General features: G+C 41.3%; 1 protein-coding gene across 5 annotated transcripts in view; it reads left to right on the top strand.

Annotated features, from left to right (window-relative positions):
* The window catches only part of LOC139767130 (uncharacterized), a 273,906-nt gene that overhangs the window by 142,953 nt on the left and 104,096 nt on the right, over positions 1–26,857 (top strand). For all 5 annotated transcript variants that reach the window (XM_071696149.1, XM_071696144.1, XM_071696145.1 and 2 more), the window contains one exon: positions 22,079–22,203. In XM_071696149.1, coding sequence (XP_071552250.1) covers positions 22,079–22,203 — 125 coding nt within the window. The remainder of the gene's footprint in view (positions 1–22,078; positions 22,204–26,857) is intronic.

Below are 26,857 nucleotides of genomic sequence, written 5' to 3'. Positions count from 1 at the left end.
TAATTTGTTTATGGATGGGGTTGTTAGGGAGGTAAATGCAAGAGTTTTGGAAAGAGGGGCAAGTATGAAGTCTGTTGGGGATGAGAGAGCTTGGGAAGTGAGTCAGTTGTTGTTCGCTGATGATACAGCGCTGGTGGCGGATTCATGTGAGAAACTGCAGAAGCTGCTGACGGAGTTTGGTAAAGTGTGTGGAAGAAGAAAGTTAAGAGTAAATGTGAATAAGAGCAAGGTTATTAGGTACAGTAGGGTTGAGGGTCAAGTCAATTGGGAGGTGAGTTTGAATGGAGAAAAACTGGAGGAAGTGAAGTGTTTTAGATATCTGGGAGTGGATCTGTCAGCGGATGGAACCATGGAAGCGGAAGTGGATCATAGGGTGGGGGAGGGGGCGAAAATTTTGGGAGCCTTGAAAAATGTGTGGAAGTCGAGAACATTATCCCAGAAAGCAAAAATGGGTATGTTTGAAGGAATAGTGGTTCCAACAATGTTGTATGGTTGCGAGGCGTGGGCTATGGATAGAGTTGTGCGCAGGAGGATGGATGTGCTGGAAATGAGATGTTTGAGGACAATGTGTGGTGTGAGGTGGTTTGATCGAGTAAGTAACGTAAGGGTAAGAGAGATGTGTGGAAATAAAAAGAGCGTGGTTGAGAGAGCAGAAGAGGGTGTTTTGAAATGGTTTGGGCACATGGAGAGAATGAGTGAGGAAAGATTGACCAAGAGGATATATGTGTCGGAGGTGGAGGGAACGAGGAGAAGAGGGAGACCAAATTGGAGGTGGAAAGATGGAGTGAAAAGGATTTTGTGTGATCGGGGCCTGAACATGCAGGAGGGTGAAAGGAGGGCAAGAAATAGAGTGAATTGGAGCGATGTGGTATACAGGGGTTGACGTGCTGTCAGTGGATTGAATCAAGGCATGTGAAGCGTCCGGGGTAAACCATGGAAAGCTGTGTAGGTATGTATATTTGCGTGTGTGGACGTGTGTATGTACATGTGTATGGGGGGGGGTTGGGCCATTTCTTTCGTCTGTTTCCTTGCGCTACCTCGCAAACGCGGGAGACAGCGACAAAGTTTAAAAAAAGAAAAAAAAAAAAAAAATTCTCTGTTTTCCAAATCATTTTCCCTAACCCTCTCACTTTGCACACCACCTCGACCAAAACACCCTATATCTGCCACTCTATCATCAAACACATTCAACAAACCTTCAAAATACTTACTCCATCTCCTTCTCACATCACCACTACTTGTTATCACCTCCCCATTTGCGCCCTTCACTGAAGTTCCCATTTGCTCCCGTGTCTTAAGCACTTTATTTACCTCCTTCCAGAACATGTTTTTATTCTCCCTAAAATTTAATGATACTCTCTCACCCCAACTCTCATTTGCCCTCTGTTTCACCTCTTGCACATTTCTCTTGACCTCCTGTCTCTTTCTTTTATACATCTCCCACTCAATTGCATTTTTTCCCTGCAAAAATCGTCCAAATGCCTCTCTCTTCTCTTTCACAAATAATCTTACTTCTTCATCCCACCACTCACTACCCTTTCTAATCAACCCACCTCCCACTCTTCTCATGCCACAAGCATCTTTTGCGCAATCCATCACTGATTCCCTAAATACATCCCATTCCTTCCCCACTCCCCTTACTTCCATTGTTCTCACCTTTTTCCATTCTGTACTCAGTCTCTCCGTGTACTTCCTCACACAAGTCTCCTTCCCAAGCTCACTTACTTTCACCACCCTCTTCACCCCAACATTCACTCTTCTTTTCTGAAAACCCATACAAATCTTCACCTTAGCCTCCACAAGATAATGACCAGACATCCCTCCAGTTGCACCTCTCAGCACATTAACATCCAAAAGTCTCTCTTTCGCGCACCTGTCAATTAACACGTAATCCAATAACGCTCTCTGGCCATCTCTCCTACTTACATACGTATACTTATGTATATCTCGCTTTTTAAACCAGGTATACCCAATCACCACTCCTTTTTCAGCACATAAATCTACAAGCTCTTCACCATTTCCATTTACAACACTGAGCACCCCATGTATACCAATTATTCCCTCAACTGCCACATTACTCACCTTTGCATTTAAATCACCCATCACTATAACCCGGTCTCGTGCATCAAAACCACTAACACACTCATTCAGCTGCTCCCAAAACACTTGCCTCTCATGATCTTTCTTCTCATGCCCAGGTGCATATGCACCAATAATCACCCATCTCTCTCCATCAACTTTCAGTTTTACCCATATTAATCGAGAATTTACTTTCTTACATTCTATCACATACTCCCACAACTCCTGTTTCAGGAGTACTGCTACTCCTTCCCTTGCTCTTGTCCTCTCACTAACCCCTGACTTTACTCCCAAGACATTCCCAAACCACTCTTCCCCTTTACCCTTGAGCTTCATTTCACTCAGAGCCAAAACATTCAGGTTCCTTTCCTCAAACATACTACCTATCTCTCCTTTTTTCACATCTTGGTTACATCCACACACATTTAGACACCCCAGTCTGAGCCTTCGAGGAGGATGAGCACTCTCCGTGTGACTCCTTCTTCTGAGTTTGGTAAGGTGTGTGGAAGAGGAAAGTTAAGAGTGGGTGTGAATAAGAGCAAGGTTATTAGGTACAGTGGGGTTGAGGGTCGAGTCAATTGGGAGGTGAGTTTGAATGGAGAAGGGCTGGAGGGGGTGAAGTGTTTTCGATGTCTGGGAGTGGATCTGGCAGCGGACGGAACCATGGAAGCGGAAGTGGATCATGGGGTGGGGGAGGGGGCGAAAGTTCTGGGGGCCTTGAAGAGTGTGTGGAGGTCGAGAACATTATCTCGGAGAGCAAAAGTGGGTATGTTTGAAGGAATGGTGGTTCCAACAATGTTGTCTGGTTGCGAGGCGTGGGCTATGGATGGAGTTGTGCGCAGGAGGATGGATGTGCTGGAGGTGAGATGTTTGAGGACAGTGTGTGGTGTGAGGTGGTTTGATCGAGTGAGTAACGTGGGGGTGAGGGAGGTGTGTGGAAATAAAAAGAGCGTGGTGGAGAGAGCAGAAGAGGGTGTTTTGAAGTGGTTTGGGCACATGGAGAGAATGAGTGAGGAGAGATTGACCAAGAGGATATATGTGTCGGAGGTGGAGGGAACGAGGAGAAGAGGGAGACCAAATTGGAGGTGGAAGGATGGAGTGAAAGGGATTTTGTGTGGTCGGGGCCTGAACATGCAGGAGGGTGAAAGGAGGGCAAGGAATAGAGTGAATTGGAGCGATGTGGTATACCGGGGTTGACGTGCTGTCAGTGGATTGAATCAAGGCATATGAAGCGTCTGGGGTAAACCATGGAAAGCTGTGTAGGTATGTATATTTGCGTGTGTGGACGTATGTATATACATGTGTATGGGGGGGGGGTTGGGCCATTTCTTTCGTCTGTTTCCTTGTGCTACCTCGCAAACGCGGGAGACAGCGACAAAGTTTAAGAAAAAAAAAAAAAAATATATATATATATATATATATATATATATATATATATATATATATATATATATATATATATATATATATATATATTTTTTTTATACTTTGTCGCTGTCTCCCGCGTTTGCGAGGTAGCGCAAGGAAACAGATGAAAGAAATGGCCCAACCCCCCCCCATACACATGTATATACATACGTCCACACACGCAAATATACATACCTACACAGCTTTCCATGGTTTACCCCAGACGCTTCACATGCCTTGATTCAATCCACTGACAGCACGTCAACCCCGGTATACCACATCGCTCCAATTCACTCTATTCCTTGCCCTCCTTTCTCCCTCCTGCATGTTCAGGCCCCGATCACACAAAATCTTTTTCACTCCATCTTTCCACCTCCAATTTGGTCTCCCTCTTCTCCTTGCTCCCTCCACCTCCGACACATATATCCTCTTGGTCAATCTTTCCTCACTCATCCTCTCCATGTGCCCAAACCACCTCAAAACACCCTCTTCTGCTCTCTCAACCACGCTCTTTTTATTTCCACACATCTCTCTTACCCTTACGTTACTCACTCGATCAAACCACCTCACACCACACATTGTCCTCAAACATCTAATTTCCAGCACATCCATCCTCCTGCGCACAACTCTATCCATAGCCCACGCCTCGCAACCATACAACATTGTTGGAACCACTATTCCTTCAAACATACCCATTTTTGCTTTCCGAGATAATGTTCTCGACTTCCACACATTCTTCAAGGCCCCCAGAATTTTCGCCCCCTCCCCCACCCTATGATCCACTTCCGCTTCCATGGTTCCATCCGCTGCCAGATCCACTCCCAGATATCTAAAACACTTCACTTCCTCCATATATACATATATATTCCTATGAGTACACCGGGAAAATGATATATATATATATATATATATATATATATATATATATATATATATATATATATATATATATATATTTATATATATACCTCGCAAACGCGGGAGACAGCGACAAAGCAAAAAAAAAAAATATATATATATATTTAAATATATATATATATATATATATATATATATAAAAAAAAAAAAAAATATATATATATATTTTTTTTTTTTTTTTTTTTATACTTTGTCGCTGTCTCCCGCGTTTGCGAGGTAGCGCAAGGAAACAGACGAAAGAAATGGCCCAACCCCCCCATACACATGTACATACACACGTCCACACACACAAATATACATACCTACACAGCTTTCCATGGTTTACCCCGGACGCTTCACATGCCTTGATTCAATCCACTGACAGCACGTCAACCCCTGTATACCACATCGCTCCAATTCACTCTATTCCTTGCCCTCCTTTCACCCTCCTGCATGTTCAGGCCCCGATCACACAAAATCTTTTTCACTCCATCTTTCCACCTCCAATTTGGTCTCCCTCTTCTCCTCGTTCCCTCCACCTCCGACACATATATCCTCTTGGTCAATCTTTCCCCACTCATTCTCTCCATGTGCCCAAACCATTTTAAAACACCCTCTTCTTCTCTCTCAACCACGATTTTTTTATTTCCACACATCTCTCTTACCCCTACGTTACTTACTCGATCAAACCACCTCACACCACACATTGTCCTCAAACATCTCATTTCCAGCACATCCATCCTCCTGCGCACAACTCTATCCATAGCCCACGCCTCGCAACCATACAACATTGTTGGAACTACTATTCCTTCAAACATACCCATTTTTGCTTTCCGGGATAATGTTCTCGACTTCCACACATTTTTCAAGGCTCCCAAAATTTTCGCCCCCTCCCCCACCCTATGATCCACTTCCGCTTCCATGGTTCCATCCGCTGACAGATCCACTCCCAGATATCTAAAACACTTCACTTCCTCCAGTTTTTCACCATTCAAACTCACCTCCCAATTGACTTGACCCTCAACCCTACTGTACCTAATAACCTTGCTCTTATTCACATTTACTCTTAACTTTCTTCTTCCACACACTTTACCAAACTCCGTCACCAGCTTCTGCAGTTTCTCACATGAATCCGCCACCAGCGCTGTATCATCAGCGAACAACAACTGACTCACTTCCCAAGCTCTCTCATCCCCAACAGACTTCATACTTGCCCCTCTTTCCAAGACTCTTGCATTTACCTCCCTAACAACCCCATCCATAAACAAATTAAACAACCATGGAGACATCACACACCCCTGCCGCAAACCTACATTCACTGAGAACCAATCACTTTCCTCTCTTCCTACACGTACACATGCCTTACATCCTCGATAAAAACTTTTCACTGCTTCTAACAACTTGCCTCCCACACCATATATTCTTAATACCTTCCACAGAGCATCTCTATCAACTCTATCATATGCCTTCTCCAGATCCATAAATGCTACATACAAATCCATTTGCTTTTCTAAGTATTTCTCACATACATTCTTCAAAGCAAACACCTGATCCACACATCCTCTACCACTTCTGAAACCACACTGCTCTTCCCCAATCTGATGCTCTGTACATGCCTTCACCCTCTCAATCAATACCCTCCCTCCTCTGGGAAACAGAAGAAGGAGTCACGCGGGGAGTGCTCATCCTCCTCGAAGGCTCAGAGTGGGGTGCCTAAATGTGTGTGGATGTAACCAAGATGTGAAAAAAGGAGAGATAGGTAGTATGTTTGAGGAAAGGATCCTGGATGTTTTGGCTCTGAGTGAAACGAAGCTCAAGGGTAAAGGGGAAGAGTGGTTTGGGAATGTCTGGGGAGTGAAGTCAGGGGTTAGTGAGAGGACAAGAGCAAGGGAAGGAGTAGCAATACTCCTGAAACAGGAGTTGTGGGAGTATGTGATAGAATGTAAGAAAGTAAATTCTCGATTAATATGGGTAAAATTGAAAGTTGATGGAGAGAGGTGGGTGATTATTGGTGCATATGCACCTGGGCATGAGAAGAAAGATCATGAGAGGCAAGTGTTTTGGGAGCAGCTAAATGAGTGTGTTAGCGGTTTTGATGCACGAGACCGGGTTATAGTGATGGGTGATTTGAATGCAAAGGTGAGTAATGTGGCAGTTGAGGGAATAATTGGTATGCATGGGGTGTTCAGTGTTGTAAATGGAAATGGTGAAGAGCTTGTAGATTTATGTGCTGAAAAAGGACTGATGATTGGGAATACCTGGTTTAAAAAGCGAGATATACATAAGTATACTTATGTAAGTAGGAGAGATGGCCAGAGAGCATTATTGGATTACGTGTTAATTGACAGGCGTGCGATATATATATATATATATATATATATATATATTTTTCATACTATTCGCTATTTCCCGAGATAGCGAGGTAGCGTTAAGAACAGAGGACTGGGCCTTTGAGGGAATATCCTCACCTGGACCTCTCCTCTGTTCCTTCTTTTGGAAAAAAAAAAAACGAGAGGGGAGGATTTTCAGCCCCCCGCTCCCTTCCCTTTTAGTCGCCTTCTACGACACGCAGGGAATACGTGGGAAGTATTCTTTCTCCCCTATATACATATATATTCCTATGAGTCCACCGAGAAAATGAAACACGAAAAGTTCCCAAGTGCACTTTCATGTAATAATCACATCGTCGGGGAGACACAAGAGAGAAATATAACAGTCAGTTGATATACATCGAAGAGACGAAGCTAGGATGCCATTTGGTAAACATGTGATTGTCCAAAACATACGTACATATATATATATATATATATATATATATATATATATATATATATATATATATATATATATATATATACACACACACACACACACACACACACATGTACATAATGCATATTGTCTGACTTTCTTCATTCCCATCGCCACCCTGCCACACATGAAATGACAACCCCCTCCCCCCACATGTGCGCATGGTATTGCTAGGAAAAGACAACAAAGGCCACATCATTCACACTCAGTCTCTAGCTGTCATGTATAATGCACCATAACCACAGTTCCCTTTCCACATATAGGCCTCATAAAACTTTTCATAGTTTACCCCAGATGCTTCACATGCCCTGGTTCAATCCATTGACAGCACGTTGACCCCGGTATACCACATTGTTCTAATTCACTCTATTCCTATCACGCCTTTCACCCTCCTGCATGTTCAGGCCCCGATCACTCAAAATCTTTTTCACTCCATCTTTCCACCTCCAATTTGGTGTGCCATTTCTCCTTGTTCCCTCCACCACTGACACATATATCCTCTCTCTCTCTCTCTTGCTCTCTCTCTCTCTCTCTCTCTCTCTCTCTCTCTCTCTCTCTCTCTCTCTCTCTCTCTCTCTCTCTCTCTCTCATCTTTCTCTCTCTCTGTCTCTCTCTCTCTCTCTCTGTCCCTCTCTCTCTCTCTCTCATTTGTTTATTTATTTATTATATACTTTGTCGCTGTCTCCCGCATTAGCGAGGTAGCGCAAGAAAACAGATGAAAGAATGGCCCAACCCACCCACATACACATGTATATACATACACATCCACACACGGATATATACATACCTATACATCTCAATGTATACATATATATATACACACACAGACATATACATATATACACATATACATAATTCATACTGTCTGCCTTTATTCATTCCCATCGCCACCTCGCCACACATGGAATAACAACCCTCTTCCCCCTCATGTGTGTGAGATAGCACTAGGAAAAGACAACAAAGGCCCCATTCGTTCACACTCAGTCTCTAGCTGTCATGTAATAATGCACCGAAACCACAGCTCCCTTTCCACATCCAGGCCCCACACAACTTTCCATGGTTTACCCCATACACTTCACATGCCCTGGTTTAATCCATTGACAGCACGTCGACCCCGGTATACCACATCGTTTCATTTCACTCTATTCCTTGCACGCCTTTCACCCTCCTGCATGTTTAGGCCCCGATCACTCAAATCTTTTTCACTCCATCTTTCCGCCTCCAATTTGGTCTCCCACTTCTCCTCGTTCCCTCCACCTCTGATACATATATCCTTTTGGTCAGTCTTTCCTCACTCATTCTCTCCATGTGACCAAACCATTTCAAAACACCCTCTTCTGCTCTCTCAACCACACTCTTTTTATTTCCACACATCTCTCTTACCCTTACATTACTTACTCGATCAAACCACCTCACACCACATATTGTCCTCAAACATCTCATTTCCAGCACATCCACCCTCCTGTGCACAACCCTATCCATAGCCCACGCCTCGCAACCATACAACATTGTTGGAACCACTATTCCTTCAAACATACCCATTTTTGCTTTCCAAGATAATGTTCTCGACTTTCAAACATTCTTCAAGGCTCCCAGAATTTTCACCCCCTCCCCCACCCTGTGATTCACTTCCGCTTCCATGGTTCCATCCGCTGCCAGATCCACTCTCAGATATCTAAAACACTACTTCCTCCAGTTTTTCTTCATTCAAACTTACCTCCCAATTGACTTGACCCTCAACCCTACTGTACCTAATAACCTTGCTCTTATTCACATTTACTCTTAACTTTCTTCTTTCACACACTTTACCAAACTCAGTCACCAGCTTCTGCAGTTTCTCACATGAATCAGCCACCAGCGCTGTATCATCAGCAAACAACAACTGACTCACTTCCCAAGCTCTCTAATCCACAACAGACTGCATACTTGCCCCTCTTTCCAAAACTCTTGCATTCACCTCCCTAACAACCCCATCCATAAATAAATTAAACAACCATTGAAACATCACACACCCCTGCCACAAACCTACTTTCACTGATAACCAATTACTTTCCTCTCTTCCTACACGTACACATGCCTTACATCCTTGATAAAAACTTTTCACTGTTTCTGACAACTTGCCTCCCACACCATATATTCTTAATGCCTTCCACAGAGCATTCTATCAACTCTCTCATATGACTTCTTCAGATCCATAAACACTACATACCAATCCATTTGCTTTTCTAAGTATTTCTCACATACATTCTTCAAAGCAAACACCTGATCCACACATCCTCTACCACTTCTGAAACCACACTGCTCTTCCCCAATCTGATGCTCTGTACATGCCTTTACCCTCTCAATCAATACCCTCCCATATAATTTACCAGGAATACTCAACAAACTTATACCTCTGTAATTTGAGCACTCACTCTTATCCCCTTTGCCTTTGTACAATGGCACTATGCACGCATTCCGCCAATCCTCAGGCACCTCACCATGAATCATACATACATTAAGTAACCTTACCAACCAGTCAACGATACAGTCACCCCCATTTTTAATAAATTCCACTGCAATAACATCCAAACCTGCTGCCTTTTCGGCTTTCATCTTCCGCAAAGCTTTTACTACCTGTTCTCTGTTTACCAAATCATTTTCCCTAACCCTCTCACTTTGCACACCATCTCGACCAAAACACCCTATATCTGCCACTCTATCATCAAACACATTCAACAAACCTTCAAAATACTCACTCCATCTCCTTCTCACATCACCACTACTTGTTATCACCTCCCCATTAGCCCCCTTCACTGAAGTTCCCATTTGCTCCCTTGTCTTATGCACTTTGTTTACCTCCTTCCAAAACATCTTTTTATTCTCCCTAAAATTTAATGACACTTTCTCACCCAACTCTCATTTGCCCTCTTTTTCACCTCTTGCACCTTTCTCTTGGCCTCCTGCCTCTTTCTTTTATACATCTCCCACTCATATGCATTTTTTCCCTGCAAAAATCGTCCAAATGCCTCTCTCTTCTCTTTCACTAATAATCTTACTTCTTCATCCCACCACTCACTACCCTTCCTAATCAACCCACCTCCCACACTTCTCATGCCACAAGCATCTTTTGCGCAAGCCATCACTGCTTCCCTAAATACATCCCATTCCTCCCCCACTCCCCTTACCTCCTTTGTTCTCACCTTTTTCCATTCTGTACTCAGTCTCTCCAGGTACTTCCTCACACAAGTCTCCTTCCCAAGCTCACTTACTCTCACCACTTTCTTCACCCCAACATTCTTCTTTTCTGAAAACCCCTAAAAATCTTCACCTTCGCCTCCACAAGATAATGATCAGACATCCCTCCATTTGCACCTCTCAGCACATTAACATCCAAAAGTCTTTCTTTTGCGCGCCTGTCAATTAACACGTAATCCAATAACGCTCTCTGGCCATCTCTCCTACTTACATACGTATACTTATGTATATCTCACTTTTTGAACCAGGTATTCCCAATCACCAGTCCTTTTTCAGCACATAAATTTACAAGCTCTTCACCATTTCCATTTACAACACTGAACACCCCATGTATATTAATTATTCCCTCAACTGCCACATTACTCAACTTTGCATTCAAATCACTTATGCCCAGGTGCATATGCACCAATAATCACCCATCTCTCTCCATCAACTTTCAGTTTTACCCATATCAATCTAGAATTTACTTTCTTACACTCTATCACATACTCCCACAACTCCTGTTTCAGTAGTGCTACTCCTTCCCTTGCTCTTGTCCTCTCACTAACCACTGACTTTATTCCCAAGACATTCCCAAGCCACCCTTCCCCTTTACCCTTGAGCTTCGTTTCACTCAGAGCCAAAACATCAAGGTTCCTTTCCTCAAACATACTTCCTATCTCTCCTTTTTTGTTATCTTGGTTACATCCACACACATTTAGACACCCCAATCTGAGCTTCGAGGAGGATAAGCACTCCCCACATGACTCCTTCTTCTGTTTCCCCTTTTAGAAAGTCAAAATACAAGGAGGGGAGGGTTTCTGGCTCCCCGCTCCCATCCCCTTAACTTGCCTTCTATGACACGAGGAATGCGTGGGAAATATTCTTTCTCCCCTATCCCCAGGGATATATATTATATTTTTTTTATTTTGCTTTGTTGCTGTCTCCCGCATTCACGAGGTAGCACAAGGAAATAGATGAAAGAAATGGCCCAACCCACCCCCATACACATGTATATACATACACTTCCACACACGCAAATATACATACCCATACGTCTCAATGTACACATATATATACACACACAGACATATACATATATACTCATGCACACAATTCACACTGTCTGCCTATATTCATTCCCATCGCCACCTCGCCACACATGGAATAACATCCCCCTCCCCCCTCATGTGTGCAAGGTAGCACTAGGAAAAGACAACAAAGACCCCATTCGTTCACACTCAGTCTCTAGCTGTCATGCAATAATGCCCGAAAACACAGCTCCCTTCCCACATGCAGGCCCCACAGAACTTTCCATAGTTTTCCCCAGACGCTTCACATGCCCTGATTCAATCCATTGACAGCACGTCGACCCCGGTATACCACATCGATCCAATGCACTCTATTCCTTGCACGCCTTTCACCCCCCTGCATGTTCAGGCCCCAATCACTCAAAATCTTTTTCACTCCTTCTTTCCACCTCTAATTTGGTCTCCCTTTTCTCCTTGTTCCCTCCACCTCCGACACATATATCCTCTTGGTCAATCTTTCCTCACTCATTCTCTCCATGTGCCCAAACCATTTCAAAACACCCTCTTCTGCTCTCTCAACCACACTCTTCTTATTTCCACACATCTCTCTTACCCTTACATTACTTACTCGATCAAACCACCTCACACCACATATTGTCCTCACACATCTCATTTCCAGCATATCCACCCTCTTGCACACTACTCTATCCATAGCCCACGCCTAACAACCATACAACATTGTTGGAACCACTATTCCTTCAAACATAGCCATTTTTGCTTTCGGAGTTAATGTTCTCGACTTCCACACATTCTTCAAGGCTCCCAGGATTTTCGCCCCCTCCCCCACCCTATGATTCACTTCTGCTTCCATGGTTCCATCCGCTGCCAGATCCACTCCCAGATATCTAAAACACTTTACTTCCTCCAGTTTTTCTCCATTCCAACTTACCTCCCAATTGACTTGACCCTCAACCCTACTGTACCTAATAACCTTGCTCTTATTCACATTTACTCTTAACTTTCTTCTTTCCTCACGTGTCGTAGAAAGGATATATATATATATATATATATATATATATATATATATATATATATATATATATATATATATATATATATATATATATATTTTTTTTTCTTTTTTTTTTTTTACACTTTGTCGCTGTCTCCCGCGTTTGCGAGGTAGCGCAAGGAAACAGACGAAAGAAATGGCCCAACCCCCCCCCATACACATGTACATACACACGTCCACACACGCAAATATACATACCTACACAGCTTTCCATGGTTTACCCCAGACGCTTCACATGCCTTGATTCAATCCACTGACAGCACGTCAACCCCTGTATACCACATCGCTCCAATTCACTCTATTCCTTGCCCTCCTTTCACCCTCCTGCATGTTCAGGCCCCGATCACACAAAATCTTTTTCACTCCATCTTTCCACCTCCAATTTGGTCTCCCTCTTCTCCTCGTTCCCTCCACCTCCGACACATATATCCTCTTGGTCAATCTTTCCTCACTCATTCTCTCCATGTGCCCAAACCATTTCAAAACACCCTCTTCTGCTCTCTCAACCACGCTCTTTTTATTTCCACACATCTCTCTTACCCTTACGTTACTTACTCGATCAAACCACCTCACACCACACATTGTCCTCAATCATCTCATTTCCAGCACATCCATCCTCCTGCGCACATCTCTATCCATAGCCCACGCCTCGCAACCATACAACATTGTTGGAACCACTATTCCTTCAAACATACCCATTTTTGCTTTCCGAGATAATGTTCTCGACTTCCACACATTTTTCAAGGCTCCCAAAATTTTCGCCCCCTCCCCCACCCTATGATCCACTTCCGCTTCCATGGTTCCATCCGCTGACAGATCCACTCCCAGATATCTAAAACACTTCACTTCCTCCAGTTTTTCTCCATTCAAACTCACCTCCCAATTGACTTGACCCTCAACCCTACTGTACCTAATAACCTTGCTCTTATTCACATTTACTCTTAACTTTCTTCTTCCACACACTTTACCAAACTCAGTCACCAGCTTCTGCAGTTTCTCACATGAATCAGCCACCAGTGCTGTATCATCAGCGAACAACAACTGACTCACTTCCCAAGCTCTCTCATCCCCAACAGACTTCATACTTGCCCCTCTTTCCAGGACTCTTGCATTTACCTCCCTAACAACCCCATCCATAAACAAATTAAACAACCATGGAGACATCACACACCCCTGCCGCAAACCTACATTCACTGAGAACCAATCACTTTCCTCTCTTCCTACACGTACACATGCCTTACATCCTCGATAAAAACTTTTCACTGCTTCTAACAACTTGCCTCCCACACCATATATTCTTAATACCTTCCACAGAGCATCTCTATCAACTCTATCATATGCCTTCTCCAGATCCATAAATGCTACATACAAATCCATTTGCTTTTCTAATTATTTCTCACATACATTCTTCAAAGCAAACACCTGATCCACACATCCTCTACCACTTCTGAAACCGCACTGCTCTTCCCCAATCTGATGCTCTGTACATGCCTTCACCCTCTCAATCAATACCCTCCCATATAATTTACCAGGAATACTCAACAAACTTATACCTCTGTAATTTGAGCACTCACTCTTATCCCCTTTGCCTTTGTACAATGGCACTATGCACGCATTCCGCCAATCCTCAGGCACCTCACCATGAGTCATACATACATTAAATAACCTTACCAACCAGTCAACAATACAGTCACCCCCTTTTTTAATAAATTCCACTGCAATACCATCCAAACCTGCTGCCTTGCCGGCTTTCATCTTCCGCAAAGCTTTTACTACCTCTTCTCTGTTTACCAAATCATTTTCCCTAACCCTCTCACTTTGCACACCACCTCGACCAAAACACCCTATATTTGCCACTCTGTCATCAGACACATTCAACAAACCTTCAAAATACTCATTCCATCTCCTTCTCACATCACCACTACTTGTTATCACCTCCCCATTTACGCCCTTCACTGAAGTTCCCATTTGCTCCCTTGTCTTACGCACCCTCTTTACCTCCTTCCAGAACATCTTTTTATTCTCCCTAAAATTTACTGATAGTCTCTCACCCCAACTCTCATTTGCCCTTTTTTTCACCTCTTGCACCTTTCTCTTGACCTCCTGTCTCTTTCTTTTATACTTCTCCCACTCAATTGCATTTTTTCCCTGCAAAAATCGTCCAAATGCCTCTCTCTTCTCTTTCACTAATACTCTTACTTCTTCATCCCACCACTCACTACCCTTTCTAAACAGCCCACCTCCCACTCTTCTCATGCCACAAGCATCTTTTGCGCAATCCATCACTGATTCCCTAAATACATCCCATTTCTCCCCCACTCCCCTTACTTCCATTGTTCTCACCTTTTTCCATTCTGTACACAGTCTCTCCTGGTACTTCCCCACACAGGTCTCCTTCCCAAGCTCACTTACTCTCACCACCTTCTTCACCCCAACATTCACTCCTCTTTTCTGAAAACCCATACTAATCTTCACCTTAGCCTCCACAAGATAATGATCAGACATCCCTCCAGTTGCACCTCTCAGCACATTAACATCCAAAAGTCTCTCTTTCGCACGCCTGTCAATTAACACGTAATCCAATAACGCTCTCTGGCCATCTCTCCTACTTACATAGGTATACTTATGTATATCTTGCTTTTTAAACCAGGTATTCCCAATCATCAGTCCTTTTTCAGCACATAAATCTACAAGCTCTTCACCATTTCCATTTACAACACTGAACACCCCATGCATACCAATTATTCCCTCAACTGCCACATTACTCACCTTTGCATTCAAATCACCCATCACTATAACCCGGTCTCGTGCATCAAAACCGCTAACACACTCATTCAGCTGCTCCCAAAACACTTGCCTCTCATGATCTTTCTTCTCATGCCCAGGTGCATATGCACCAATAATCACCCACCTCTCTCCATCAACTTTCAATTTTACCCATATTAATCGAGAATTTACTTTCTTACATTCTATCACATACTCCCACAACTCCTGTTTCAGGAGTATTGCTACTCCTTCCCTTGCTCTTGTCCTCTCACTAACCCCTGACTTCACTCCCCAGACATTTCCAAACCACTCTTCCCCTTTACCCTTGAGCTTCGTTTCACTCAGAGCCAAAACATCCAGGTTCCTTTCCTCAAACATACTACCTATCTCTCCTTTTTTCACATCTTGGTTACATCCACACACATTTAGGCACCCCACTCTGAGCCTTCGAGGAGGATGATCACTCCCCGCGTGACTCCTTCTTCTGTTTCACATTTTATATATATATATATATATATATATATATATATATATATATATATTTTTTTCTTTTTTGCTTTCTCGCTGTCTCCCGCGTTTGCGAGGTAGCGCAAGGAAACAGACGAAATAAATGGCCCAGCCCACCTCCATACACAATGTATATACATACATGTCCACACATGCAAATATACATACCTATACATCTCAATGTACACATATATATACACACACAGACACATACATATATACCCATGCACACAATTCACACTGTCTGCCTTTATTCATTCCCATCACCACCTCGCCACACATGGAATACCATCCCCCTCCCCCCTCATGTGTTCGAGGTAGCACCTAGGACAAGACAACAAAGGCCCCATTCTTTCACACTCAGTCTCTAGCTGTCATGCAATAATGCCCGAAAACACAGCTCCCTTCCCACATGCAGGCCCCACACAACTTTCCATGGTTTACCCCAGACGCTTCACATGCCCTGATTCAATCCACTGACAGCACGTCAACCCCGGTATACCACATCGATCCAATTCACTCTATTCCTTGCCCTCCTTTCACCCTCCTGCATGTTCAGGCCCCGATCACACAAAATCTTTTTCACTCCATCTTTCCACCTCCAATTTGGTCTCCCACTTCTCCTCGTTCCCTCCACCTCCGACACATATATCCTCTTGGTCAATCTTTCCTCACTCATTCTCTCCATGTGCCCAAACCATTTCAAAACACCCTCTTCTGCTCTCTCAACCACGCTCTTTTTATTTCCACACATCTCTCTTACCCTTACATTACTTACTCGATCAAACCACCTCACACCACACATTTTCCTCAAACATCTCATTTCCTGCACATCCACCCTCCTGCACACAACTCTATCCATAGCCCACGCCTCGCAACCATACAACATTGTTGGAACCACTATTCCCTCAAACATACCCATTTTTGCTTTCCGAGATAATGTTCTCGACTTCCACACATTCTTCAAGGCTCCCAGGATTTTCGCCCCCTCCCCCACCCTATGATTCACTTCTGCTTCCATAGTTCCATCCGCTGCCAAATCCACTCCCAGATATCTAAAACACTTTACTTCCTCCAGTTTTTCTCCATTCAAACTTACCTCCCAATTGACTTGACCCTCAACCCTACTGTACCTAATAACCTTGCTCTTATTCACATTTACTCTTAACTTTCTTCTTTCACACACTTTACCAAACTCAGTCACCAGCTTCTGCAGTTTCTCACATGAATCAGCCACCAGCACTGTATCATCAGCGAACAACAACTGACTCACTTCCCAAGCTCTCTCATCCACAACAGACTTCATTCTTGCCCCTCTTTCCAAAACTCCTGCATTCACCTCCCTAACAACCCCATCCATAAACAAATTAAACAACCATGGAGACATCACACACCCCTGCCGCAAACCTACATTCACTGAGAACCTATCACTTTCCTCTCTTCCTACACGTACACATGCCTTACATCCTCGATAAAAACTTTTCACTGCTTCTAACAACTTGCCTCCCACACCATATATTCTTAATACCTTCCACAGAGCATCTCTATCAACTCTATCATATGCCTTTTCCAGATCTATAAATGCTACATACAAATCCATTTGTTTTTCTAAGTATTTCTCACGTACATTCTTCAAAGCAAACACCTGATCCACACATCCTCTACCACTTCTGAAACCACACTGCTCTTCCCCAATCTGATGCTCTGTACATGCCTTCACCCTCTCAATCAATACCCTCCCATATAATTTACGAGGAATACTCAACAAACTTATACCTATGTAATTTGAGCACTCACTCTTATCCCCTTTGCCTTTGTACAATGGCACTACGCACGCATTCCGCCAATCCTCAGGCACCTCACCATGAGTCATACATACATTAAATAACCTTACCAACCAGTCAACAATACAGTCACCCCCTTTTTTAATAAATTCCACTGCAATACCATCCAAACCTGCTGCCTTGCCGGCTCTCATCTTCCGCAAAGCTTTTACTACCTCTTCTCTGTTTACCAAATCATTTCCCCTAACACACTCATTTTGCACACCACCTCAACCAAAACACCCCATATCTGCCACTCTATCATCAAACACATTCAACAAACCTTCAAAATACTCACTCCATCTCCTTCTCACATCACCACTACTTGTTATCACCTCCCCATTTGCGCCCTTCACTGAAGTTCCCATTTACTCCCTTGTCTTACGCACTTTATTTACCTCCTTCCATATATATATATATATATATATATATATATATATATATATATATATATATATATATATATGTATATATATATATATATATATATATATATATATATATATATATATATATATATATATATATATATATTTTTATTTTTTTTATTATACTTTGTCGCTGTCTCCCGTGTTTGCGAGGTAGCGCAAGGAAACAGACGAAAGAAATGGCCCAACCCCCCCCATACACATGTATATACATACGTCCACACACGCAAATATACATACCTACACAGCTTTCCATGGTTTACCCCAGACGCTTCACATGCCTTGATTCAATCCACTGACAGCACGTCAACCCCGGTATACCACATCGCTCCAATTCACTCTATTCCTTGCCCTCCTTTCACCCTCCTGCATGTTCAGGCCCCGATCACACAAAATCTTTTTCACTCCATCTTTCCACCTCCAATTTGGTCTCCCTCTTCTCCTCGTTCCCTCCACCTCCGACACATATATCCTCTTGGTCAATCTTTCCTCACTCATCCTCTCCATGTGCCCAAACCACTTCAAAACACCCTCTTCTGCTCTCTCAACCACGCTCTTTTTATTTCCACACATCTCTCTTACCCTTACGTTACTCACTCGATCAAACCACCTCACACCACACATTGTCCTCAAACATCTCATTTCCAGCACATCCATCCTCCTGCGCACAACTCTATCCATAGCCCACGCCTCGCAACCATACAACATTGTTGGAACCACTATTCCTTCAAACATACCCATTTTTGCTTTCCGAGATAATGTTCTCGACTTCCACACATTCTTCAAGGCCCCCAGAATTTTCGCCCCCTCCCCCACCCTATGATGCACTTCCGCTTCCATGGTTCCATCCGCTGCCAGATCCACTTCCAGATATCTAAAACACTTCACTTCCTCCAGTTTTTCTCCATTCAAACTCACCTCCCAATTGACTTGACCCTCAACCCTACTGTACCTAATAACCTTGCTCTTATTCACATTTACTCTTAACTTTCTTCTTCCACACACTTTACCAAACTCAGTCACCAGCTTCTGCAGTTTCTCACATGAATCAGCCACAGTGCTGTATCATCAGCGAACAACAACTGACTCACTTCCCAAGCTCTCTTTTGGAAAAAACGAGAGGGGAGGATTTCTAGCCCCCCGCTCCCTCCCCTTTTAGTCGCCTTCTATGACACGCAGGGAATACATGGGAAGTATATATATATATATATATATATATATATATATATATATATATATATATATAAAATATAAAAAAAATAAGAATATGATATATATATATATATATATATTTATATTTTTTTGTCTATGGGGAAATATAACACTTTTGTGTAATGATCACATCAATGGGGGAGATACAAGAAAGAAATATGACTGTCAGTTGATATACAACGAAGAGACGTACATAGGATGCCATTTGGTAAACAAGTGACTGGCTGAATGGAGGTCGGGTGTGTTCAAGTCTGGCAACATGCATATCATAAAATTCATTATATGGACAAGAAAGGGAACTGTTTATAATTTTATGAACAATAAAGGTATCCAATTTGTATAGACCTTCACTAATATTAATGTTACAATTCTTTTTGTATTTGATAGTAGAAGATTCAATGTTTCTTTTGGTACATGAGTCAGAGTTAATAACTGAGATATCCTATTGCAGTCAGTACAGAGATCATAATTTTTAACATCATGAAACGAGGCCTTTGATTCTTGTCCTTTTCTTTTATTGTATTTATATTGCTTAAGTCTAACAGAAAGATCCTTACCAGTCTGCAGAACATAAAACTTATCACAATATTTATATGGTACTTTATAGACACATCGTGCAGAACGTTTTGGTGAGTTCCTGATTACGATATTCTTTATAGTATTGTTGTTGCTGGAGGCAACCTTTACATTCAAGGATTTAAGCAACATGAGAAGTAAAATAGAATTATTATGAAATGGGAGAACTAACAGGTTCTTGGTGTCAAGGGAAGGATTGGGTTGAACTTTTTTTTTTTTTTTTTTTTTTTATACTTTGTCGCTGTGTCCCGCGTTTGCGAGGTAGCGCAAGGAAACAGACGAAAGAAATGGCCCAACCCCCCCCCCATACACATGTACATACACACGTCCACACACGCAAATATACATACCTACACAGCCTTCCATGGTTTACCCCAGACGCTTCACATGCCTTGATTCAATCCACTGACAGCACGTCAACCCCTGTATACTACATCGCTCCAATTCACTCTATTCCTTGCCCTCCTTTCACCCTCCTGCATGTTCAGGCCCCGATCACACAAAATCCTTTTCACTCCATCTTTCCACCTCCAATTTGGTCTCCCTCTTCTCCTCGTTCCCTCCACCTCCGACACATATATCCTCTTGGTCAATCTTTCCTCACTCATTCTCTCCATGTGCCCAAACCATTTCAAAACACCCTCTTCTGCTCTCTCAACCACGCTCTTTTTATTTCCACACATCTCTCTTACCCTTACGTTACTTACTCGATCAAACCACCTCACACCACACATTGTCCTCAAACATCTCATTTCCAGCACATCCATCCTCCTGCGCACAACTCTATCCATAGCCCACGCCTCGCAACCATACAACATTGTTGGAACTACTATTCCTTCAAACATACCCATTTTTGCTTTCCGGGATAATGTTCTCGACTTCCACACATTTTTCAAGGCTCCCAAAATTTTCGCCCCCTCCCCCACCCTATGATCCACTTCCGCTTCCATGGTTCCATCCGCTGACAGATCCACTCCCAGATATCTAAAACACTTCACTTCCTCCAGCCTCTCACCATTCAAACTCACCTCCCAATTGACTTGACCCTCAACCCTACTGTTGAACTATAGAATTATTTATTTGCCAACTTAATGGGTTTATTAATGAAATATCTAGGATACTTTAACATGGATCCAATGAATTATATCTTCTCAAACTCATCATCAATAAATTCTGAATTACATGTACATAATGCCTAAGGAACATGAACTGGAAATATGATAATTTAACTCTGTCATGTTGAGTTGTGTAATAATGGATATATGTGCATACTTTGGTAGGTTTTCTGTATATGCTAAACTTAAACATGCTTCCATCCCTATGGACCATGCAATCTAAAAATGGTAACATACCATTATTTTCAATTTCTGCAGTAGAGTTAATGGAAGGTACTAAATTGTTAAGTAAAGGGAGAAATGTTTGTAAATTTGTTGGCCAAACGCAATGAACATAATCTACATACCTAAACCAAATTACATTTGAAGGTAAGATATCCTTTAGTGACTTTGTTTTAAAGACTTCCATTTAAAAATTTGTTAATAACTGAAGAGGTCTAGGCTACTCATTGCCATACCAAATTTCTGAGCATAATATTCTCCATTGAATTGATATACACAGTCTTTTATACAGTTTCATCAGTTCATTAAAAACAGCCTTTGTAACAGGTAAATGATTATTATCCTAGAGGTCATCAACTAGAACCTTTGTGAACAGAGATGAAACATCAAAGCTAACCAGTTTAAAATCAAAATCAATGTTGATATTAAGTTTGTTAACTAAATCTACACTACATTTTTCATGATATTAGAAATTGAAATCTTGTCTCTCATCATTTTCCAAAACAAGTCTTTTATTCACGTTCACTTTCAGCATTATCATCATTTATGCATCGTTGAAGCCGCTGACCCTTCTGTACAGCTCTTTCTTTGATTTAGGTAATAACTTACCATCATCTATGTAAAGTAATTGGGACAAATTTAATTATGTTTCTCTTCTATAGTTTACCTACATTTTTAAGTACATCCATGCTGTTTTTTTATTTTACAGTATCTATTTTGTCTGTTTTGTTTGCATATTCAGTCAAATTTAATGGATTAGCTCAATAACAGCTACATAGTTATGTACTAAGGGAAAATAATATCAATATTGTTTCATTGTTTTTTCTCCATCTTTCATAAAATATCAAGAGGGAAATATTATGTACAGAAAGTAGTCTTTTTGTGAATTTTAAATGATTCTAAAGTACTGTTTTAGGTGAAGAAGCAATCAATCCAGAACGTACTATTCCTATTGCCATTGGCCTCTCTCTCCTGTTAGTTTTCCTGGCATATTTTGGAATGGCTTCAGTCATCACACTTGCCCTTCCTTACTGCAGAGAGGTAGGTAAAAGTGTTTTACATTGTTGGAATTTAATGTCTCTCATTGTACTGCAGGTTCTTCATTGAAATCTTATAATTAGATTCATCTTTCATTCCACCTTCATGTATATGGAATGGATCATTTACAATCATTCAGTTTTTCAAACGTAATTCCCTAGATAAGACTTGCTAACCTGCTACCCTTTTGCTCAAAGACAAGAATTTCTCCAACCCTCTACAGTGATATCAGTGAACAATGGCTTTTCAACCAAAAAAGAACAGTGCATTAATTAACAGCATCATTAATGATCTTCACTTGTTTTGAAAGTTCTCTTTAAGCAACATATCATTTTTGCATGATCAACAGTTTCTGTGTTGTGTTCTCCAAAGGTGAGATAAGTGTTAGTTATCACTCATGGATTTCTAATGTTTCAACTGCATGCTACCATCATATCACTGACATGCTACAGTCAGTTTTTCCATCTTGCACTTGAGATGTAATGTAACTTCTTTGCTCCTTGTTTTGAGGAGAGGTTCAGTTTTCTTTTTTGACTATCTTATTTTCACAAAACTACAAGATTTGTTTGATATCTGTTTACAGATTTTCATTATCATCATATGAAATTGCAATACTGATTCTGATGTTATATGCTACCATGCTTGCTTGTGTGTGTATTCAGTTTTTGTCCTAAAACTAGACCTTTTTCTTCTTGGAAACATATATTGGAACATTCCATCTAAAAAAATTATGTGACCGTTCTGACCTCTCTGGCTATCTTAATGTTGGTTTCTCATCTGCTTTTTCCAAAGTCTTTCAATTTTTTCTCAACTCATTTGTCCTCAGACATCTTTCTGATCACCAGCATGGTATCTGTACAGCAAGCTCCACTTATGATAATCTTTCCTGTATTACTAATGTTTTGTCATCTTTCCTGATAGATTTTGGGGAATCCTGTATAGTTGCCCTTGATATATCCAAAGCTTTTGACTTATGGACCAGTGGGGTCATATCTCTAAGCTCCCCTCTTTTTGGCTTCCATCCCTCACTTTGTTCCTGCATATCTAGCTTCCTCTCTGGTCGATCTATCTCCATGGTTCTTAATGGATTAGTCTTTCCCCCTTTCTTTATCAACAATGGAGTCCCTCAAGGTTGTGTCTTGTCTCTTACACTTTTTTCATGTTATCAGCAATTCATTTTCTTCTGCAAATAACCTAATGCACTCATATGCTGACAACTGAATACTGCATTCCTCCCCATTCTTCAAACCTGCTCCTTCTTCTATTACTTGATTTGCATCTCGTCTCAACACAACTTCTTCAGCAGACTCAGACTTGGACAGTAGGTTAGGTGAACTGTGGGTAAGTTTAATGCCTCCAAGACCTAGTTTCTACCCATCTTAGTATCAAACATTCTTCCCAGGTTTCCCCTCTCTTTTAACAAATTTGTCATTCCACCTCTTGACTCAGTGAACATACTTGGTATTACTGTGATATACACACAATATCGGAAACCCCACATTATGAAAATAGCTAAATCTATCTTTTAGAAACTGGTAGTTCTGTTTAGATGTTGATATTTTTTCCTTGAACAGTTGCTCTGTTTATACTGAGCATTAATCCATCCTTGTAATGAAGTATTTTTCTCACATCATTGTTAGTTCTGGCTCTGCATCTTTACTTTACAGAGTTGAGTTGAAAGCAGTCCAACTTATCATCTCTCCCATGCTAGCTTCAAAACTTGACCCACTTGCCCTGTGCTACAATATTGGATCACTCTCCCTATTCTATAGGTATTACTTTAGTTTTATGCTCCCAAGAGCTGGCTGTTTGCATTCCCCTGCCACAAGCTAGACCACACAATACTTGGCAAGCTGCTGTGTCTTATTATTACTGTTTGGCTGTTGGCAACTCAAGGGTGGGCCATTTTGATAACTTCGGTCCCCACTCCTTGAAGCTTTGACATTTTCTTCCATCTTATGTCTTTCCCAGTAAGTATGACCTAGCATGTTTTGTAAAACAGGTTTTTCATTCTCCTGAATTAGTAAATGCTTCTCCATGTTTCTTCTTTCTTCCTTTCGTTGACATCTTTATATTAAAATTAAGGCCTGGCCTTGATGTGGACTTCAGTCTGTAACTGGAGCCTCCAACATAAAAAGAAAAGCATAATGAGTTTTGCTCTCATTATCAAGTTTGAGTATAAGAAGCAGTTGAGGAGGAAACACAGTACTATAGAACACAAAGGTTTTCACAGTTAAGGAGTAGACTTTCCATTGTTAATTACTACAACTTTGGACCTCTTTCTTTGAAATTTATAGATCGAGTGTCCTTGTCTGTCAGTTATTCTTTTTGTTTGCATTTCATATGCTGTCACCCCATGGTTGCATTTGGTCACATTGTCAAAAGCCTTTGTGGTTAAGCAGCAGTGAAAGACACAATTATCTATTGTTTATCTTTGCTATTCTGAATGGTAAAGGTTCTTTAATTCTGTATGTGTTGTCGTTATTGTTATACTCTTTCAAAATACTTACATGACATGCTATGTTACTGGATTTTTAGAAGTGCTTTGTTCCCTCCTTTATGAAAAGGAACTCTGTCAGTTTTAATTCCTGAGGATGATACTGGTACCAGATCTCTTTCTGCCAAGAATTTGGAATATCGGGGATTTCTTGTTGGAATGAGATAGGGCTGAAGGAGTCTGGCCTTAAGTGGTAGGCATAGGCATGATGTTATGACTTTCTCAAAATAGGATGGAATGAGTTTGAATTGTTAAATGTTTTTCATCAGAAGCCTACTGTTATGAAAAATTTTGTTGAATGAATATAAAGACATTGCAAGGTAAGGATGAACTGAAGCATTTCTAGAAAAGTTTGAATGACTGCAAAAGTGGTTTTTAAAGGGAGAAGAAAGTCTGTGTAAATGGTTTTTAAAGGGAGAAAAAGGTGGTTGGTTGATATGAATATGAAGATGGGATGTGGTGAAATTGGAGGGATGATTGGTAAATTGGGAGTGCTTGGACTAAATTAGAATGGAATTTATCTTGTAGATATCCATGCTGAGAAGAGTTTATTCCTTGCAAACAATTTTTTCAGCACAAGATGATCCACAGGTAAACATGGATGAGAAATGATGGAAAACTAGAACAAAAGTTTTGACTGACTATGTGGCAATGGATTAAAGGCTTAGAAAAGGTTGTGCTAGATTTGTGGAAGGATTCTTTCAAGACTGACTATTTTGCAGTTCTGGTCAGGGAGAAATGGAGGTATGGTGTAAAGAAGAATGGAGACATAAAAGAGTTGGCAAGTGAAAAGATTAATCAGAAAAAATGGAAGGAGGAACATGAATAGAGGGCGACTGAAAGTTTAGATGTAGGGATGCAGTCATGTGTGAATGAGATGTTTAGAATTTTTAGTGAAAGACTGTTAAAGGTTGTAGAATTAGTAGCAAGATAAAAGGTCATGAGATATAAGAATAAAAAGGGAAATACACAGTGGACAGATGAGATTAGAAATGTTTTGGAAGAGAACGAGAAGGCATTTGGTAGATTTGAAAAGAAGATCACAAAGGAGGAGGGAAGAATATAAGATGTGTGAGTGGATTGTCAAGAAGCTGATAGGAAACAAGGAAAGAGTAGATGAAGACTGGAAGAAAGTTGAGTGAAAAGCTTAGGGAAGGAAATTGTACTGGCGGTACATAAAAGAGGAAAGGGAAGTTAGGAAGGGGAGTTCCTGAATCAAAAGGAGGAAGTAAAAGAATAAAGAAAGAGCATTTTGAAGATGAATGTGGGAGAAGGTGAAGCAGCAGTTGTTATATCCATGATGGGTATGGAGGATGGAAGGAAAAGGATACAAGAAGGGAGGTAAAAAGGACAATAATGAGGTTGAAGGTAGGAAAGGCACCTTGAGTGATGTGATTTTGGCTGAAATGTACAAGTATTGAGGAAAAAATGCCATTCATTGGATGCATTTGAATCATATGTAATCTAGCTTAGAAATAAAAGGTTGGGTGAAAGGTATTATTGTTCTTTTATTCAAAGGAATAAAATACCAGTAATGATATACCAGGAAATGAGTATACAAGAGTATTGATTGATAAAGTGGTGGAAGTGACTGAATGCAGAATGAATGAGCAATAGGGATTTTATTAAAGATAGGGGATGTGTGGATCAGATTTTGTGGTGAAAATGACTAGAAAGGTATCTATCAAAATGTAAGAAGCTGCATGTAACTTTTATGAATCTTGAGAAAGCATATGACAGAGTTGAGTGGAATGCTATATGGGATGCATTTAGAATATATGGGGTAGGGGAACAACTGTTAGATGGTGTGAAAGTCTTCTGTGGTAGGTAGGCAGCTAACGATCGAGGAGGTATATTACCAGTACTACCTGCATAGGTATCAGGAGGGTTAGTGACATCTGCTTAGCAGGCCAGCAGTTTAGTGGTTGTCAAGTTGTTCTCATCTGACCCAGGTAGCTGTCTTTTCTTTCTGTCTCACTAACGTGGACTACTTTCATTTTTTCCGCAAACAAACAATCTCATCTTGTTGTGTTAACACTTGTCAGCTCTTAATATTTCATGCAGCTCCTTCTTTGTAACTCTAGATTTTTCTGCACTGAGCTCTATGTGCTAGTCCTGCCTTTTGGCAAAATGGTAGGAGCAGTAGATTTGAAGTAGTAG

This window comes from Panulirus ornatus, chromosome 59 (assembly GCF_036320965.1).
Source record: "Panulirus ornatus isolate Po-2019 chromosome 59, ASM3632096v1, whole genome shotgun sequence".
In the NCBI taxonomy this organism is placed as follows: Eukaryota; Metazoa; Arthropoda; class Malacostraca; order Decapoda; family Palinuridae; genus Panulirus; species Panulirus ornatus.
The sequence above is the reverse complement of the archived record's forward strand: the minus strand, read 5'-3'. Positions and strand labels throughout refer to the sequence as shown.